The following is a 21,330-nucleotide window of genomic DNA, read 5'->3' on the forward strand; positions in this document are numbered from 1 at the left end:
GGTCAGATTAACCACTGATGGACCAAGGCTCCCAAGATAGTAGAAATTGGGAACTAGTACAATTCAGAGAAGGAAGCTTCACACCTAGTGCAACACAATATTAGTTCTAACATGGGGTCAAAACCCATATACAAGTTTTCTCAGTTGCAAGTTATGTTAGAGATGCAAAGACCAACCATTCATTCCCATTGTTTGGTACCCTCCACTGGCTATCCATATGATCCAAAATCTCTTCCTTCTGCTATATTTTGTTGACTAACAATAGTCTGATCTATCTGGTACTGGAAACCTATCCTTCGTCTGACTCTTGTTATTCCCACCATTAAAGCTAACTCCTACGTAAAACATTCCAATGTACTCTAAAATCTCATGCTTCTCAGCTGCAAAAACAGAGTTGACAGTGTTCCTTTACTTATTTACATTATGCTTTCTTTGTATTTTCACTGCAATATTTCTTTATTAATCCTGTTTATATACATGTCATTATATGTTAACTAATACAATGCATTGAGCTATTAAAGATTAAGTGCTGTAGTAAAGTTATTATTATTACTATTATTGGTCTGAATATGAGTTTCTGATAAGAAAGTCCAAATATAAGATATGATCATTTTAGAGTCAGTCAAAAATCAAATTTGTCTAATATTTCTAGCATACAGGACTCATTCCAAAGGCATCTCATAAAATAAATGAATTCAAAACAACAGTACTATTTTCAAAGTTGGCATGAAATGTAAGTCCTACTTATACAATATATCAAAGGCAAAAAGCTGCTAGTGCTGCATCAATTCTTACCATCCAGGTTTTTCTTGTTGTGCTGATATCTTCTCCAAACGATTATACCTATGCCTACAAGTAAAATCACTACTATGCCAGCAGAAACACCACCAGCTACTGCAGAGATTGGCAAAGGGCTTACTTCTGGTACTGAAAAAGATAAATATAATGGAATATGAGTCAGAAGCTGGCTGCCAACAGATTTGTCCTAACTTTTATGTGTGTATAGGATGCAATTTGTCTATCAGATTCTAACGCATTAAGCTCATGCAATACATACAAGATATAAAATATTATATAAATTTCAAGTCATGTGCATTTAAGTAGATTTTATTCCAAAATGAAAAGAAGCAATAACATAAACGACACTTGCTGCATATTTCTAGCATTCGTTACAATCACAGGCAACTGAAGATTACTGCATCATTTCAAAGAAAGTTCAACAGTGAAATGTTGAATTACCAATACATGAGATATAAGAATACATGTACCACAAAAGACAGATGATTACTTTTCTCCTAATAATGCCTTTCATGTTCGTGTCAGAGACCTGACTATTGTATTACAGTAAAACCTGTTATGAGAGACCACCCCTTCTGCCAACCAAAAGCGGTCTCTCAAGACAGGTCGGTCTCTCATAAGAGGTGTGTGAAAATGGACTGGTTTTCAGGGTCAATAGTTAGCACTGTTGACAAATAAATAAAACCCATACTCACTGTACATGTATCATATCCTTTATTCATAAATCTTGTTAAATATTGCATGCATTCCTCTCAAAATATCTTTATATAATAAAGATATACATCTATCAAACAACAAGAATAAAATTTATATTTCAGCATCACATTAATATGTACAAAAAATGAACAGTTAGATATGATGTATATAATTCTATACACTTATTCACTTGTTTTTTTTTTAAAAATCCATTATACTTTGTTGACATGTTTTACTCAGCTGTTTGGTCTGAACATGTATCTCAATTATTGCCTTTTCCTGAATCAACTTTCCACTTACTGGTATGTTTTTACTCCTTGCAACACAAAACCACTCCCATACTTGCTCGTTCAGATCTCGGTAGACTGTCCGTCGTGCCGTAGCATATTTCCTCTGTGCTTGTGCACCTTTCTGCCATTCGTTTCTAATGGACTCCTTGTCTTTGATTACATTTTGAACTTGCATTTTACCGACGCTTAAGCTGACTGCTATTTTGCAAGCAGTCTCCCGTTTTTCATTTCTTTCAATGACATTAATCCTTTCTTCCAGTGTTAAAATTTTTTTTTTTTCAGCAGAGGTTCTGCCATTGTTATTAGTGTTGACGTTATAACGACTATCGGTTTTTATCAGGTTTTGGGGAAATGTGGAATAAATATATATTATGTACCAACGAATGAAACCAAAAGACATAATTAACTCATCAAGAAACAATACATTTATTCTGAGACGAAGTTTAAATCAAGAGCATTATAGCTCGATAAACAAAGGTTGCGACCATTTGCACCCAGGTAAACAGATGGTGGCTTGGTGAAACACTAACAAAAGAAATAAAAAATAATTTTAAAAATATCCGGAAATGATTCTCACTTACTAGTATTAAAGACAATGAGCTCTTTCACCCTCCAGGCCTTATGGATTAACTGGAAAGACAAACGATGTACTCAAACCTACACTGAAGCCCATTCAAACAATTTCTCACTGGGACATAAGGACTACCGGCGTTTTGTGAGTTTTCATAAAGATAAAGAAAAAATACAAACCTCTAAATTGACTGCGTATATCCATCATTACTCCCTTTGATGTTACTCTTACTGGCAATTCACTTGACTTCGGCACTACAATGGCATTTAGTGACATGTACTTTAGTCTGGTTTACTGCAGTTTACAAATGACACCGTACACTGGAGTTGTAAATTGATACTTTAGAAAGACACATTTTATTTAAATACTTTATTAAAGCAATCTTTACTATGCATGCAGTCTTTGTTACAAAGGATTAAATGATGGTTAGAGGTGTTTATCTCGATATATGGTTGTTCAACTATAGTGTTATTTAATATGCACTTTGTTTGCATACTACATTTATCCCGAGGTCTAGTGTTTACAAAGGATTAAGTTAAGGTCAGTGGTGTCAATCTGTTTTGTTTTTTTGGCGAGGCAGTCATTCATAGCAGTGTCAAAATGCATATTTTGCCAAGAAATCGCAGTCGCTGGTCACGTTGAGCAGGTGATTGTTCATAACAGAGCGTTTATATAGTAAAATCGATCCGTGCATTACGATTGTGGTCGGAAATGACAGGTGGTCGCTCATAGCAGAGGTCGCTCATGACAGGTTTTACTGTACACATTTTTAACCTGGGTAAACTTTCATCCTATATTTGGCAGAGGTTAAATTTTCACAGCATGGGTTATGAAACAAGTCCATTATTTACACAAATCATTGTTGTAAACTTGAGGTAGAGAATATGATGCACAGCAAATACAAGAAACACTATTAAGACAAGATACATAAAAGTATAAGGTTTCATTAAAATATCTTATTTGGTGCTAAAAAGAGGGAAGTAACTCAGTTTGGCTATCAAAAGAAAGAATTCCAGTGGCAAACATGTTGAAAGCATGTGTGTGTAACAGACAGCTGAGTATGTCAAGAAAACAGTTGATGGGCTGCATTGGCTACATTCTTACAGAAATATCTTGGATTCTTAATACAAAGAATTAAACATCCTATTGCAAAACATTATGTTACCTAACACAAAAATATAATAGGAAAAACAAAAAAATATAACAGCAAACACAGAGTTCACATAATAAATTTTAACAGTCTAAACCTGTACTTATGACAGATCATTTTTGTAAGATACGGTCTGGAAGTCATCATCAAACCTATTGGATATGAACATTAGGCAGGTGCAAGTATGCAGTTGACAACTACGCTAAAATGAAACAACATGGTCCTGATGAAGAAGATTTTGCTCATTTCATTTTTCTATTGTTTTGCTGAAATGTTAGCAAAGCACATTTCATATTATAGTTTTTCTTTCTCTTTCTTTTCCTTAATTTTACTTCATCTGAAGTTCACTTTTTCTTTCACATACATACATGTGACATAACCAGGATTCTGAACCAGCAAAAGTTTTGATCATTAGATTGATTTTTAAAGGAGTACTGGTAGAGTTTATTTCAGCATACATTTAATTTTCTTCAACTGGATTCAAAATAAAATAAGCACATGTTTTGCCATAATATGTATTCTCTTTATAGTACCGGTATAATAAAAAAGAAAGTTTTGAAAATAAATTGGATCAAGATGCTGATATTACAATAATAATGAATTAATATGAGTCCGTATCCACTCAATTAATGGAGAAGAAAAAAGAGAGTTGTTTATCATCATAGTTCATATCAAGATTTTTTAATAGCATACGACAAAATTTTTAGTGACCGTTACAAGGTTTCTGTCAAGTGACCACTGATGGCATTCACTGTGATTATTAAGCTTCACACTAAGCAGACTCTCAACAGTTCTCTGGTCCAAAATTTCCCTTACATCACTTTGTATTTTGCAAAGAATGGAGAATATGCTCTCTGTATCCACATTAGAATGCTGTAATAACAGGACAGCTATTTATAGTTTTGTAAACTGGCAATATTTTTCACTTAACACATTATCCCCTGGAGGTGCTTGTCGTTTTTGCCTGAAATTCGAGTAGGAAACACATTTAGAAAGCTATTTCTAAATGCATCTGAAAACACCAAATCTCAGGTGATCTTTCAATAACATACTGCCTAGTTGTGTTAGAAACATCATTTTTTATTGGCCATTTGGCTCGTGCATAAGCAGAAAGATAAAAGTTGGATTTTTTTATAAAATTTTTTTTTTCCTAAACATACCCATTATTTTTGTTGTTGTTGTTGTTGTTGTGGGGTTTAATGCCATTTTTCAGCTCACAATAGGCTATATATGGCGGCCAGTATTAATGGTGGAGGAAGAACCCAGGAAAACCCCGGAAAGAACCACCGACCCACGAGAAGCTACTGGCATGCTTTCTCACATATCTACATTGGCTGAATCTGAGACTTGAACCGGCGCAGACAGAGGTGAGATGGCAGTGATCCATAACGGCAAATGCTTTAGACCACTCGGGGTCCCTCATTATTTTTGTATCAACACCACTCTTTATTCCAGATGTCCATCTTATCCTATTTTTTGCAAAGGTTCACCTGTCTGTTTGCAGTTCATACTGGTTTGCCTTAGATCTGAGACCAAAAGTCTAAAATCTGTACACAAAATTGGATCCCAACCACAGGCCAATTTTGGATAGAAAAAAATTGATTCCAAACCTTGAGGTTTTTCCTTCTGTATTTTGTAGTGCAACTAGAAATTCCAGATTATCTGATATCATTGTATAGCACATCTAACTTTCTATAATACCACCCACTTTAGTGTATCATGCATGACCATTACGCCACAGAGATCGGCAGTAGGCTACTACCTCCTGCCTAACCTCCTGCCACGTTAACTCGTTGTTAGGGGTTAATGTGTTAAGGCAATGATGTGCCTTTTTGAAATATTATTGTTTAATAATTGAAGATATGGACACATTTGTAAATTTGTTGCTTTAGGCTTTTCTTGTTCTTGAAATTGATGTGAGGCATGTACACCTCCCAAAGTCACTTCCCATTATGTAACCAATGAAATACCAGTAGTTAAGGAAGCAGAGCAGGGCACCCATAGCATCATTCAGTTGGGTTCAAGGCAAGTAGAATAAAAAAAAGGTGTGGAGGACGACTATTTTAAATTGCATGAAGTTAATAAGTATATAAGGTTTCTCAAAATTATCACTCAGGGAAATGGCTTGCATTTGGACTGTGAGCATCACATGCTGCTAAAATTGGCCACTGGATGTGAAAAATGCATGTATAAATTTGGCATTGGAGTGCATAAGCTTTTTACTCTATGAACTTGCATTGACTTTTCAGGTCAAGCCAAAAATATAGAGCTTTTGGACCTCATTCATGTATGTTATTTTCAATGAATTTTAGATTAGGCAGGTGTACGCCCCATTAAATTTGTGCAAAACATTGTCCCTTGTACACCCTATGCTCAGCTTGCAAAGAACTTCCAGCTTCAGTTTGTAGTTTCTGGGTTTCTAAGATTGATGACTGCTCTCCAATAGTTCACCATGTCACAGAGGAAGGTCTTGACTTGGACTCAAGATATATTCATGAGTCTCATCCTGAAGGACATTTTTTAATGACTCAGAAATCTATTGGAAGGTTTCACAACTTTAAATTAAAAAATAAAGACAAATTTGGACTTAATAAACAAGTAAACATACATGATTTATGCTTTTATGAATAATTTATCCTAACATTAAAATTAATTACCTTATGATATAGTTCTAACTTACATAATTTAGCATGGGATTAAACTTAATTAATGTGCATGAAATACAAAAGAAACACACCTTTGAAATCCACAATGCATACTCAGGATCTTCACTATTTACCTGCACATGATTAACACTCTGATATCCACATCCTGTTCAACTTTTAACATTTCTTGGTTGTTTCTTGTCATCATAAGAAAGCACACATTCTGTCATTTACCCATGAATTGAACAGAAAATGCAAGAGCTGCCCTTAAATATTCCTCTTAAATCATCTTGAACAATACAATAAAAATTAAACAAAACAATAATCAAAATACTTACTATAGTGTTTGCCAAAATAATGATTGGTCTCTCCATCTTATCTACCTTCTGGTAATTTTGTTGATTTCCATAAAAGGCTCAAAAGACATTGTGACCAGCTTTTATTTCTTTATTACTTGTACCACCTCAATGACATCTTGTGCTGGCATTAAATTCCCCCTATTCCAACAACAAGGTAATCAATAAACAGTATGTTGTGCACATATGTTGGCTTTTTATGAACAAATGATGTGACATGCACCATTGTACCAGTCAATGTACTCTTGGATCATTTCCGGTATCAGCTGACTGGTTCTGGTTGGTTTTCCAAATGTGTTGATAGATATGCAAAACTACAGTTTTTAGTTTTATTTTTTAAATAAATTTTGTTTTAAAATTCGTATTATTTTCAAAAGCAGTAGATTTCAACTACTGTATAAAATGGTATGTGCAGCAAACAACCTTCAAAGCAAAATTTTGTTTTACCTCCAGTAGAATCACATATATGCATATACTTTTGCCATTCTTTTCCTTTTCTCTTGACTCTTTCATTTTGCATTAAAGGTCTTCATAAAAATGTGTCAGAATAACATTACTTAGTGGCAGAGAAGTGTGAAAGGTTTAGTGGAATACAAAGCACCAAAAAATTTCCAGGCTTCCTTTTATTTTATACAATATCAAGACTCCAAGTCTTCATTTCAATCTAAAATGAAATGCATTTTTTCTACAATTTTGAATATTTCTGACAGAAAAGAAATGACAGCAATTCTTTGTGAAACTCTTGTGCTACTTAATGAGACTCAAAGCATTATGGCTATCTCCTTGACAATCATGTTCGGTCACATAACATCAGTGGTATGATGAAACACCTTCTTTGATGTTCCAATCCCCAAGACTAGAGAACAACCTGAAGCTAGCATACAATATGTACAGCACAAGGGATTGAATTCTTGTATAGTAGGATGTAGGATGTACCAGATTATCCCTTATTTAAAGGCATGTATAATCCTTCTGATAAAAAAGTGTACATTTCTATACTAATGGATAGAACTTCCATAGCTTCTAATTTACCAAGAAAACATTGTGTGTTTGTGTGTTTGTGCACACATATGTTTGTGTTTATTTGTTTGTGTGTATATGTGTGCATGTGTATGTTTATGTGTGTGTGTTTTAACCCTTCTCCCTGTACAAAATATTTGCTATGTGTGAAATTTAGGGTAGTGTCACTATAAACACTAACTCACTTAACTGATGTCATTGTAGGTGATAATGTGTATTTTTTATAAAAATTTTCCTTTCCACTATGTGTTCATAGAAAAGGTAGTGGGCTTTGTTGGTATTAGTGACTTGGCTTATAAAAAATGTATTTTAGGTTAACACTACTATCTCTGTAGATTGTTTGGTAGGTGATCGTGTAGTTGGTGAGAGGGGATGTCTTCCTTCACGTCAGTGCTTTAAGTATATAACATGTAGTGTTCATCATTTGCACCATTCAACACTGAATAACAAAAATGGCCAGCAATATTTTGGAGAAACTGAACAAGTTGCAGGAGGTCTTAGATGATTTGGGAATGGTGGAGCAAAAGCTAGGTGAGAGGTGAGTATGGTGTTATAATCCCCATCATGTAAAGATGGAAAAGCCAAAGACAGACTAAATGCACTGATCAAAGAGGAAAAAGAAAAGGAAGATATGAAGGAAAAGGAGCAGATAAGAAGATGGAATGAAAAATTATGAAAGAGGAAGAAAATGAAAAGAGAAAAAAAGATGAGAGAGAGGTGAAGGAAGAAGAGAAGGATGAAAAGGATGAGAAGAAAAAGAATAAGAAAAATGTAGTGGAGAAAATAAGGTGTTGGTGGCAAAGAAAAAGACAAGACAGAAATTAGAAGAAGAAGAAGAAGAAGAAACCTAAAGGCCCTTTCAGGGCCACTCCATTGCCTCAAAAAGATATCTATTCTCTCTTGCCTACAAAATATTCTAGTCAGTTTTATAGTTTGTGTGTGAAAGAGTTATGTCCATCAATCTATGTATGTCTATGTCTCTAACCCTGTCTCTCTGTCTCTGTCTCTATTTGTCCCTTGAGTAATGCGTATTCAGGTCAGCCCCTTGCCACATTGTTCTGCCTGATTGAGGTCAGCCACTAGCAACATTATTGCCATTGTTTTCCCAGTGTCCAGTACTGTGACGTCAACCCTGTTCAATCCCTTGTCATTATACATTCCCTTTGTTAAATTCCCACTGACCCCAGACAGTCCCATCTATGTTAAAGTCCCATAGACCCCATAGTACAAACTCACTCTTTTAACATTAAAGTCCCATAGATCCTGAATCATCCATATTCATTACTACTGTGGTTATATCCCAATGTGGAAGACAAGAAAACATTCTGTTCCAAGTTAAAGACATTTTCGGGAGAGTTTTTTTGTGCCTTGCCTTGCTTTTTTAAATGGAAATGAACATAATTATTTTTGTTGTTGTTTTAGGATGTGATGATACTGATGATGGTGGTGGTGGTTGGCATGGTGTAATAAATAAACAAATATATATACATAAGCCAACTATTGTTTGTTTCTGTTCTGCTCCATCGTTATAACTATGATGTGGGGGTTAAGAACACAAGAGCAAGATTATATGATAGATAATGTATACATATTTTAATAGGACAGAAATATCTTTACTACCTATATGAGATATGCTGATTCCAAGCAAAATTTCAAAGTATTTATGTAAAGATCAGAATTTGCTCAGCAAGAGTCATAACTCTGATGAAGTCCATAAAATACACATGTAAAATCAGTAGATAATGTTGATACCAAAAATATGCTATGCTGATTGATTCTTAAGCTGTGCAAGTTACCAGTAACATTCCATGTGAAGATATAATGTTAAACACCATACCCCTATCCAAAATGGCAAAACCCACAAATGGCAGAGCAAAGGAAAAAAAGACAAGTGGCAGAGGAAGAGAAGGAAAGACGAAAGGCAGAACGAGGGAAAGAAAGACAAGCAGATGAGCAAAAGGAAGTAAGACAAGCAGCAGAAAAGGGGAAAGAACTCAAGTTAGCCATATTGCAAACTGAGGAAAGAGTTAGGGAGTGTAAGTACAGTGTGACCCTGCAACAGCGCGCTCTGTTATAACGCAAATTCGGATATAACATGGTCGTGGCATGGCTCTCGAAATTTTATATACACCCATTTTTCTCGCACACGAAAAAAAACATCTTTCTGAAAACTTTGCAAAAAAACCCTAAAATGTTTATAATCATTTTGGTGAACAGATCACACATGAATAATACAAGACGATCGTGGAGTGGCTCCTGAAATTTTATAAGTATTTTTCTCATACACACAAAAAAAAAATTCTTCTTAAAAGTATGAAAAATAAAGTGTAAAATGTTCATTCTAGGATTGCTTAGGGCTTTGCCAATATTGCAAACTGCATTTTGCTAATTCGGAGGAAAATATAACATCTGGCGATTTTATTTTTATTGTTGGCTGTTTAAACTTGTATATATAACCATTGGTTTAGAGTGGAGAAATTCAAAGGCCCCATGAAAGGAATTTGCAAACCTGATACAAAATGCACTGAAATTTATCTATTGTTACATAAACAATTTCTTTGTCCATATTGAAAAGCCATCTTAACAGTGCAATGTTATATCATAATCTGCTTATGTTGACATTGAGCTTGAGTACTCTATGTTGTGAGATATCCGCTTTCTTTTGTTGTTGACATTTCTAGTAGCGGAGATCAACCGGACGAGGCATTATCTCTTAATCTATCTTTCGTCAGATTTTTGGCCGCTCGCTAGTAATTAACATATTTACATAGACTGATATTTGTATGTGGAATGTAAAATTCCTCTTCTTTCCACTCAAAATTAAATCCTTCAGAACACCCACAGGTTCTGTACTAATCCTTGTCATCAGACCAGAACACCTGCGTCTCTATCATCCGCTGACCTTTTGTTAAACTGGGTGGAAGGCAGCATCACTCCGCAACCACAAATGTAAAAAAAATCATACTTGTTGGTTTATTCAATAGGCAGGGAGGAACTGTAACTATGATCGAATAAACGACAGCCAATTCCTTTTTCAAAAATGTACCCAGATAAAATAGTTTGCTGAAATTTCAAAGAAAACATTACCTTTGAAGCACCGACGGTTATGAAAACGTACTAAGAAAATGGAAAAAAATCAGTCTCAATAATGCCATACAATTATTTGATGTTGCCGCCACAATAAGAAACAGGCATTTGTTCGGTTCTCTAAAGCTGGCCTTTAGTGGTGACTTCAATAGCGCAAGTTATTTCATCAAGGAAAGCCGACTATAATCCTCAATAAAAACGAAGAACTTTTCTTCAAAAAGTCAGTACCAAACTTAAATAAAAGCAGTGGAATCCAATGGATTTTTGCATTTCAAAGTGAGTGGAACACATTTACTGTGTCGTGAAAGTTTCCTTTTGCAGGAAAAAAGTTTGTGCTTACAAATGCTACCAACAGCGGCTTAAAGTGCAAACTAACTTTTACCGACTTGGGTCATACTGAAAAGTAAATGTGTTTCATCATTCGCTACGTGAATGTGCTATGTTTATCCACTGAATTCAGACCTATATAACCTGTGACAAAATTATTGAATATTTTAAATCTGTGTGGATTTTTTCGATGGGATTACTTGGTATTGTGGATTCAATGTATGTGATAAGATTCACAGGTGAATACAGTGTTGATACTCTATTCATGCTATACATAAGACATGTATAAATAAACAGTACACACATATATGTACCAATCCATGGTTCTCTAAATATAGAAAAATATTATATATGCTTTAACTGTTTTTACTACAGGTGTATTTCTCATTTAATATGCATCGAGTTAAGATGGTAACTGTGCCAGTGAAGCATGTATTTTACCGCCCGTATTTATTACCTACCCACCTCCACCCCCACCCTGCAAATTTGTTGGGGTACATGCATCATTTTCTTCAGCTAACTGATCTGGTTGCTTATAACACAGTTCGGTCTATAACACGGTTGGGTTCTATGGCTCACAACTACCGTGTTATAGCTGGGTCACGCTGTATGTGCTAGCAATGGAGAGGTTGAAGGCTGAAGTTGAGTCCAGCAGGACCCACATGTAGTGCCTGGAAGACAGGAGATCAACCCAAATCCCCACACAAAAGCTCAACAACAAGGATGTTTTCAATTTGCATTTACATGTATAAGTAAAATGATTAACTTACATATAAAATCCTAATCCTTCATGTACAAGTCACTTATAAGTGATATAAAAGTAATGTGGTAAGCCAGCTGACCTATTGCCAGTTGTCAATCATTCTGCTCGATTGACCAATCAGTTAACGCTATTATACACACCTCTAGGCACTGTTTATGTCCGCCACTTTCCTCCGACAAGCTGCTTCTGTCGATATCGACTCGGCTATTGTATATATTTACAAATTTCGCAACGGTTCGGAGAAGTCACCCCATTTCGCCTGGAGAAGTCGCCCCAAGGATCATATAAAGTAATTCTGAGATATAGCCACATGGTTAAGACTTTATTTATTTTTATTTTTTTTTCAACTTAATAACTTATTAAATTTATAAAATTTGCAATTTTTCAACTTTTCCATTTGATCAACTCCGCTTCTGTATTTACCGAAAACTAAGTGTTATCTGTCCCTTTTGCTCTGCTCTTCAAATCATTAGATGCATTTTAATAATATTTGTAGAGATGGTGTTATCAATATTTTTTATTACATTTACATCTAAAAATGAAACATGTGTACTAGATGCAGTATAAGTAAATTTAATCGTCGGGTGAAAATGATTTAGGCGATCAAAATTTTTTTCAGTTCTTCAGTTGAACGCTTCCAGATCATAAATATGTCATCTAAAAATCTGAACCAAAGAGATGGATTAAACTTTTCGTTTTGAATAAAATCCTTTTCTAATTCACCCATGAAAGGGAAGAGTATATAGGAGCCATATTAATACCCATTTTCTGTATGTAATTCGTATTATTAAATTGAAAATAATTATTTTCCAAGATAAGTTTTTATCATTTTACAAATATCTTCGCTAGATAGTGTGCTATTATTAGGATTGTTATCAAGAAAGTATTTGCACGCTTCAATACCATCCGCATGCGGAATGTTGGTATATAGTGATGTTACATCTAATGATACCAGGATTGAAATTATCAGATATATGTGGAATAGACTTCAACTTTTTAATGACTGTAGTTGTATCTTTAATGAAGAAGGAAGTGATTTCATTAAAGGTTCTAAAACACTATCAATAAATCTGGATAGGTTTTAAAACATGATATAATTGGTCGTCATGGAAAATTTAAAGGTAAATTATGGTCAGGATTTGTGTGAGTTTTGGGTAATGTGTAGAACTGAGGTGTACGTATGTAAAGAGGGAAAGGATCAAATTCCTCATATACGGAATTATTATTTTTAGCGATATCATTAATGCATGTTAAATTTTTTAATTAATTTCTAATTGACGTTCAACTTCTTTAACATAATCACCTTGATTCACAATAATAATAGTGTTTGACTTATCATCCTTTGTAATCACTATACTATCGTCATTCATTAAATTATATACAGACTTAATTTCATCGTTATAAATATTACTATGATATTGCTTTAATTTAGTTAATATCTCTTTTGTGATCGCGTATATATAAAAATATATATATGAATCATGTAAAAGATGACTTAATTCTGTTATAAAAAGGTTATTTGGAGGACAAGTTTTGGGATGACTTCTCCAACCAATTTGGGCGACTTCTCCAACCACTCTGGGGCGACTTCTCCATAAACGTCGGGGCGAGTTCTCCACATACCAATGTAACTTAGAGAAGTGCAAGCGATGGATAAATGCTCGCGCTTTCTGTCTCTGTCTCAATGTTATTTCATTTGGAAAATACTGCTTACCAATATCATATGGTGTATCTTTTAATATTATCACACCCGCCATTTTCATAGAATGTTTGTCAGAGATTAAGACGTTGTCAAGTCAGGTGTTTGGTAGGCCGAGTGATCTACCTTCTGGCATAAGGTCAGTTAGCAAGTAATATATCACTTATACATCACTTATAAGTTCTTTCCATATGGGAACATAAATTTTTTGCAAAAGAAGTCGATCAACCTCTTCTCAATGTACTGAATTATACAAGACTTATGAAATTATTTTGTATTGTCCGAATATGTGAACAAAATAAAGATGACTGATAACTGAATGGTATCTGAATGTAAATTACTCATGTTGTCCCAGTCTTTCCATGGGTGGTCTTCATTCACTGGCTATTGAAATTTCAGTAGTGTTAACCAGCTCCTCCACAGTGGAGCTACTTGTCATCAGCATGCCTACTATGGCACAGTGATAATTTGTAGGTAGTATTGTTCCACTGTGAAGCAAAAGTGCAGGGAAATAAATAAATCACTGTGATGCATGGGGTTTTTAAAAATCAAACAAACTGCCTTGAATGGGCAGTTTAAGTCATGGTTACTGCCTTGAATGGGATGTTTAAGTCATGGTTACTGCCTTGAATGGGATGTTTAAGTCATGGTTACTGCCTTGAATGGGATGTTTAAGTCATGGTTACTGCCCTGAATGGGATGTTTAAGTCATGGTTACTGCCTTGAATGGGATGTTTAAGTCATGGTTACTGCCTTGAATGGGATGTTTAAGTCATGGTTACTGCCTTGAATGGGATGTTTAAGTCATGGTTGCTGCCTTGAATGGGATGTTTAAGTCATGGTTACTGCCTTGAATGGATGTTTAAGTCATGGTTTCTGCCTTGAATGGGATGTTTAAGTCATGGTTACTGCCTTGAATGGATGTTTAAGTCATGGTTTCTGCCTTGAATGGGATGTTTAAGTCATGGTTACTGCCCTGAATGGGATGTTTAAGTCATGGTTACTGCCTTGAATGGGATGTTTAAGTCATGGTTACTGCCTTGAATGGGATGTTTAAGTCATGGTTACTGCCCTGAATTGGATGTTTAAGTCATGGTTACTGCCTTGAATGGGATGTTTTAAGTCATGGCTTCTGCCTTGAATGGGATGTTTAAGTCATGGTTACTGCCTTGAATGGGATGTTTAAGTCATGGTTACTGCCTTGAATGGGATGTTTAAGTCATGGTTACTGCCTTGAATGGATGTTTAAGTCATGGTTACTGCCTCAAATGGATGTTTAAATCAGGGTTTTTGCAGATTATTGGCAAGTTTGTAATCAGCAGCAAAATTTCTTTGAAGTTAGATTTCGCTTCATATATAAAATGCAATTATGATCTTTTTGGCAGTCAGACTGTAAATTGCAAGAGTGAAAAGCGAAATCTCAAGAGCCATTTGTTTCTGAGTCATGATCTCGTAGCTGGGATTATTTGTTATTCATGCAGCAAACTGATGCTTAAGATTTCTTGTCTCATGGTAAATAAACGGAAACAATTGTACAGTGTTTTCTAACCAATGCTTAGCATGTAAGTTACAATATTAGGGATTTATTCTTTTTCTCACTTCTGTTATTAACTTTTCATTTCTTCTGAGTCTAGGGGCCTATAAGTGTCTTGTGTAATGCAAAAAAAATTCAGCCAATTCTTTTCAGCAGATTTGAAAGCCATCATGAACCACCTTTGATCTCTATATTACTTATAACACCCCCATTTTATCAGGCCTCAACTCTCCATATTACAACAGTAATCAATTAACAGCTTGCTGCATAAGGTGTCAGCATTCATAGTCTGATTTCCACAGATTATTGCACATTTCAAACAATCTATAGTACAACTCACATATGTCATGTCTGTGCTGTGAGTCACCTTTTGTAGCTTTATGTGTCATTTTGGAGAGTTTGATTACATATACCTTTAAATAGCACATATTCACTTTATTTTACTCCAAAATTCCATTTAAGATTATTGCATAAGTTCCTTGAGAAATATTAATCTAACTAATATCAATCACTGGCACATACAGTCTATTATGTATGAACAGTGTACACTCAGTAGGAATTTATGCAAGTGTCAGAAATGGGTAAAATTTAAATTTAAGATCAGCCACATATTTTCAGCAGATTTGAAAGCCATCATGAACCACCTTTGATCCTGATATTACTTATAACAACACAGGTTAATTAAGACTGATGCTTAGGTCATCATAAAAACACACATTTTGGAATTTCCAAGTGTCAGAAATGGGTACAATTTAAATTCCACTGGTCAAAACCCAAGGATGTGCATCTATTGAGAACCCTATGAAAGCAGAAAAGACTGCATCAAACTTTGAAAATATTCTACAGTCCAATGCATTTTAAAAATGGAAACTTCTTATAGTTTTGTTTTATTTAACATATGTGAGGTTGAAATTATGTCAGTATGGGCATGTGTAAGCATGCAAGTGGTGGTGATCTTGGGCAAGTCTACCAACTAGTTTTCGGTGAATATTAAATGCCTCGAAGGAAAAACATTTGATTTTAATCACATTTTAATTGCCAGTAATATTTTATAAACTTTTCTGAAAAAATAACTTATTTTCAATTAGACAAGTTCATCAGTTTTATAGGTCACATGAGCTGATAGTTCTTGCAACCACAAAACACTTTCAGAGTCCTCAAAAACCTTCCTATACCGTCTTGAAATACAGTGAAATGGATGTACCAATTATGAGTCAGCATTAACAGTAGTCTGAATGATATTTAACTAAATGCCATTAAAATGGTGATTAAACGATAAAACAGCATACCTTTAGTGTGATTTGGACATTACATTGGATAAACTGCTTGACCCCAAAGCATACCTTTAAGTGTGATTTGGACATTACATTGGATAAACTGCTTGACCCCAAAGCATACCTTTAAGTGTGATTTGGATTATTACATTGGAGACACTGCTTGACCCCAAAGCATACCTTTAAGTGTGATTTGGACATTACATTGGATAAACTGCTTGACCCCAAAGCATACCTTTAAGTGTGATTTGGACTATTACATTGGATGCACTGCTTGACCCCAAAGCATACCTTTAAGTGTGATTTGGACTATTACATTGGATACACTACTTGACCCCAAAGCATACCTTTAAGTGTGATTTGGACTATTACATTGGATACACTGCTTGACCCCAAAGCATACCTTTAAGTGTGATTTGGACTATTACACTGGAGACACTGCTTGACCCCAAAGCATACCTTAAGTGTGATTTGGATTAACATGGCATACCTTTAAGTCTGATTTGGATTATTAGGTCATACCTTTAAGTGTGATTTGGACTATTACACTGGATACGCTGCTTGACCCCAAAGCATACCTTTAAGTGTGATTTGGACTATTACACTGGATACGCTGCTTGACCCCAAAGCATACCTTTAAGTGTGATTTGGACTATTACATTGGATACACTGCTTGACCCCAAAGCATACCTTTAAGTGTGATTTGGACTATTACACTGGATACGCTGCTTGACCCCAAAGCATACCTTTAAGTGTGATTTGGACTATTATATTGGAGACAATGCTTGACCCCAAAGCATACCTTTAAGTGTGATTTGGACAACTACATTGGAGACACTGCTTGGCCCCAAAGCATACCTTTAAGTGTGATTTTGACAATTATGGCATACCTTTAAGTTTGATCTGGATTATTAGGGCATACCTTTAAGTGTGATTAGGACTATAACACTGGACACACTGCTTGACCCCAAAGCATACCTTTAAGTGTGATTTGGACTATTACATTGGATACACTGTTTGACCCCAAAGCATACCTTTAAGTGTGATTTGGACTATTACATTGGATACACTGCTTGACCCCAAAGCATACCTTTAAGTGTGATTTGGACATTACACTGGAGACAATGCTTGACCCCAAAGCATACCTTTAAGTGTGATTTGGACTATTACATTGGATGCACTGCTTGACCCCAAAGCATACCTTTAAGTGTGATTTGGACTATTACATTGGATACACTACTTGACCCCAAAGCATACCTTTAAGTGTGATTTGGACTATTACATTGGATACACTGCTTGACCCCAAAGCATACCTTTAAGTGTGATTTGGACTATTACACTGGAGACACTGCTTGACCCCAAAGCATACCTTAAGTGTGATTTGGATTAACATGGCATACCTTTAAGTCTGATTTGGATTATTAGGTCATACCTTTAAGTGTGATTTGGACTATTACACTGGATACGCTGCTTGACCCCAAAGCATACCTTTAAGTGTGATTTGGACTATTACACTGGATACGCTGCTTGACCCCAAAGCATACCTTTAAGTGTGATTTGGACTATTACATTGGATACACTGCTTGACCCCAAAGCATACCTTTAAGTGTGATTTGGACTATTACACTGGATACGCTGCTTGACCCCAAAGCATACCTTTAAGTGTGATTTGGACTATTATATTGGAGACAATGCTTGACCCCAAAGCATACCTTTAAGTGTGATTTGGACAACTACATTGGAGACACTGCTTGGCCCCAAAGCATACCTTTAAGTGTGATTTTGACAATTATGGCATACCTTTAAGTTTGATCTGGATTATTAGGGCATACCTTTAAGTGTGATTAGGACTATAACACTGGACACACTGCTTGACCCCAAAGCATACCTTTAAGTGTGATTTGGACTATTACATTGGATACACTGTTTGACCCCAAAGCATACCTTTAAGTGTGATTTGGACTATTACATTGGATACACTGCTTGACCCCAAAGCATACCTTTAAGTGTGATTTGGACATTACACTGGAGACAATGCTTGACCCCAAAGCATACCTTTAAGTGTGATTTGGATTATTATAGCATACCTTTAAGTGTGATTTGGACTATAACATTGGACACACTGTTTGACCCCAAAGCATACCTTTAAGTGTGATTTGGACTATAACATTGGACACACTGCTTGACCCCAAAGCATACCTTTAAGTGTGATTTGGACTATCACATTGGAGACAATGCTTGACCCCAAAGCATACCTTTAAGTGTGATTAGGACTATTACACTGCTCACACTGCTTGACCCCATAGAGTTGTTGGCTGACATGGATATGCTGTACTCTGTGTTGGGAATGAGGTCTTCTATTGTCTGAGTCCCAGATTTCCCATATCCAGGATCAGGTGCATACACACTTCTTGTGATGTCACCGGCTTTAATCATAATATGGAATGTCTGCTCTAGTCCACCATTATATCCTGCAACCCACTGCACTGTCAGTCTTGTTTGTTTTACATCTGTAATTGTTACATTGGCAGGAATGTCAGGGACATCTACAAAAAGAAAAGATATAGGTGCATGATAAGCCATCAGAAGATCTTTCTTCAAATTGGACAATTTATAAATTTTCACTGAAAATATGTTAAATTAATTCTGAAGATCTATCATCTGGGCCTCCTGTGACCATTTCCACCATTTCATCAAGCAGTAGAACAAAAAGAGCAATAACTCTAACAACAAGGGTTCTTATAGAGGGACTGACATTCTAATGTTCAAAAAGAATTTCCAGGAATTCAAGAAATTTCCCTGAACTTCTGGTAAGTCCATGTCTTACTAAGTATTGAAACCATCAGTAACATTGCTGAGAAATTATAATTATACCAAATTTTGAAACATAAGTATTTTCTCTCGTTTTAGTTAACATGTACAAATGTTATCTTAAATGCATTTCATCAAGCAGTAGAACAAAAAGAGCAATAACTCTAACAACAAGGGTTCTTATAGAGGGACTGACATTCTAATGTTCAAAAAGAATTTCCAGGAATTCAAGAAATTTCCCTGAACTTCTGGTAAGTCCATGTCTTACTAAGTATTGAAACCATCAGTAACATTGCTGAGAAATTATAATTATACCAAATTTTGAAACATAAGTATTTTCTCTCGTTTTAGTTAACATGTACAAATGTTATCTTAAATGCATTTCCAAAATTCTTTGTCATGGTCTTTAATCATGAACCTGTTATCATCGACAGATGATCACTAAAACTGTCTCAGACAGTCTCAAGATATAACTACATTATCCATTCTTATATCAATCTGATAGCCTTTCTATAATTTGAAAGTCTGTCAGTAGTAGGGTGGTGCTGTTTTATGCTTCGACATCTTGCTTGTATTTCCAACAGGTATTTAGAATGCAGAAGGAAATATCTACTAAAATAGTGTCAGATGATAACATATAAGCATAACATTCTGAATCTCAAATATAAAAATGCAAACTCTAATTTGGATTATAAAACCAGTGCAATCCCAAATTTTTCACATTAATTGTAAATATGAAAATGACCAATGAATGTAATAATCCAGAATTTCCTAACAATCAATAATCAATTAATGCTTGCAAGAAAGTAGCAGGTGACTGATTTACATGCAAGGCATTAACACAGACCACTATTTTACGGTTAAATATTGTGTAATAATTTATAAATGAAAGACACTTATCCACACGTAAATAGTTATGTTATGTCTGCTTTAGGCTTCTTTCTGTCTCACTTTAGACAAAACTTGGAGATGAAACAATTCTAACAGTATTGAAATTAACTCACAAATTCTTATGCAAGCCCATATCTCTATGAATTTAATAAAATTCTTAATGAGAAATTGTTATTTTTTAATGTTTCATTTAAATCAATGTCCCCAACATATACACAACAAGTGGATTGGTAAAATGTCATCCTTACTGTCTACAAATTGGGATAGAATACTTTCTTTTTCATTGGAAACAATAATGATTAGATAGAGAGGATGGAAGGAGAGTAATACTCATTTAGATTACCAAGTACTCCAAAAATAAACTACATTTTAACAGCAGCATTTTCTTACCTACTGCTACTGTTACATTATTGAAACATTCTACATTATGTGGACATCTTTCTCCCCTACAATGTAAATATGCATGCACTCTTTTGGACCCACCTTGTTAATTCTGTGTACTTATCACTTGATAAAGTAAAGTCTTGGAAGCTACATGTGTCTGTCACAATACATCTCACTTGAGAGAGAACATTATGAAAACAAAACAGCTACATTATTGCTAAATTTGTCAGCTAGACAGGTAGGCTGATGTGTTAATCTGGTAACAAATCTGATAATAAAAAAAATAAATATACTCACCAACAGAATTACAGAATGATGGTGTCTCTCTAGGACACTTTGTGCTGCAACTATGAGTCACAGAGCAAAGATGCCTGCACTTTATTGTGCTAACCAGAGGAGGTAAGAGATGATATTCTGGGATTGCCAAAATGCTGCCTTCATAACAAGCAGCAGAGAGGCTGGACAGACCATTAGGTCTCCGAATTAGAGAACCCAATTAGACCAGGTGAAAATGGATATACAAGGTTGTGAAGGAAAAACCAAAGCCTCTAACGTGTCAGGGAGACTGGAACATAGACCAGCACTGTCATTGCCTGCTGCTGTAGATGTTCAGGGAATGACCAGTGGTAGATCATCAAGGATCATCTGCATCACTGTTTACAGCGTGATTACTGGACCATGAGCTAAAAAATAGCAGCTGCCGGTGACAGGTCTTTTAACCAAAAATGTTATCAAGATGAATGTGATATCATGATCAAGGATCACGTAGATTGATTGTAATAAATTCATGTGGTTCCCTCTGTGCATGTGCAACGAAGTTGTTAAATCTAACCGCATCCATATTGCCGGAATACCAATATTTTGCAGCATGTGTATCAATGCCATTGAAGACAACCAAAAGATGGAAAGTATCTCTGATGATTTTAGGAATCTGAGTGTATCACTGTGTGACCTAGATAACGTCTGTCTTTTATGCATACCTTGCGAAAATCTCTGGGCTGGATTTGTCTGTTTGTCAAGCATCGTTGTACACT

At 35.3% G+C, this 21,330-nt stretch overlaps 1 protein-coding gene across 1 annotated transcript in view; it reads right to left on the reverse strand.

The window, feature by feature from the left end:
* Positions 1–255: 255 nt before the first annotated feature.
* Positions 256–21,330, reverse strand: part of LOC149774861 (neural cell adhesion molecule 2-like) — a 125,516-nt gene continuing 104,441 nt past the window's right edge. Inside the window, exons 8-10 of the mRNA XM_089944669.1 lie at positions 18,466–18,756; positions 796–927; positions 256–380 (exon numbers count right to left, since the gene is read on the reverse strand). Coding sequence (XP_089800795.1) covers positions 256–380; positions 796–927; positions 18,466–18,756 — 548 coding nt within the window. The remainder of the gene's footprint in view (positions 381–795; positions 928–18,465; positions 18,757–21,330) is intronic.

Source organism: Sinohyriopsis cumingii, unplaced genomic scaffold (assembly GCF_028554795.1).
Source record: "Sinohyriopsis cumingii isolate HCF-2022 unplaced genomic scaffold, ASM2855479v2 utg000127l, whole genome shotgun sequence".
Classification (NCBI taxonomy): Eukaryota; Metazoa; Mollusca; class Bivalvia; order Unionida; family Unionidae; genus Sinohyriopsis; species Sinohyriopsis cumingii.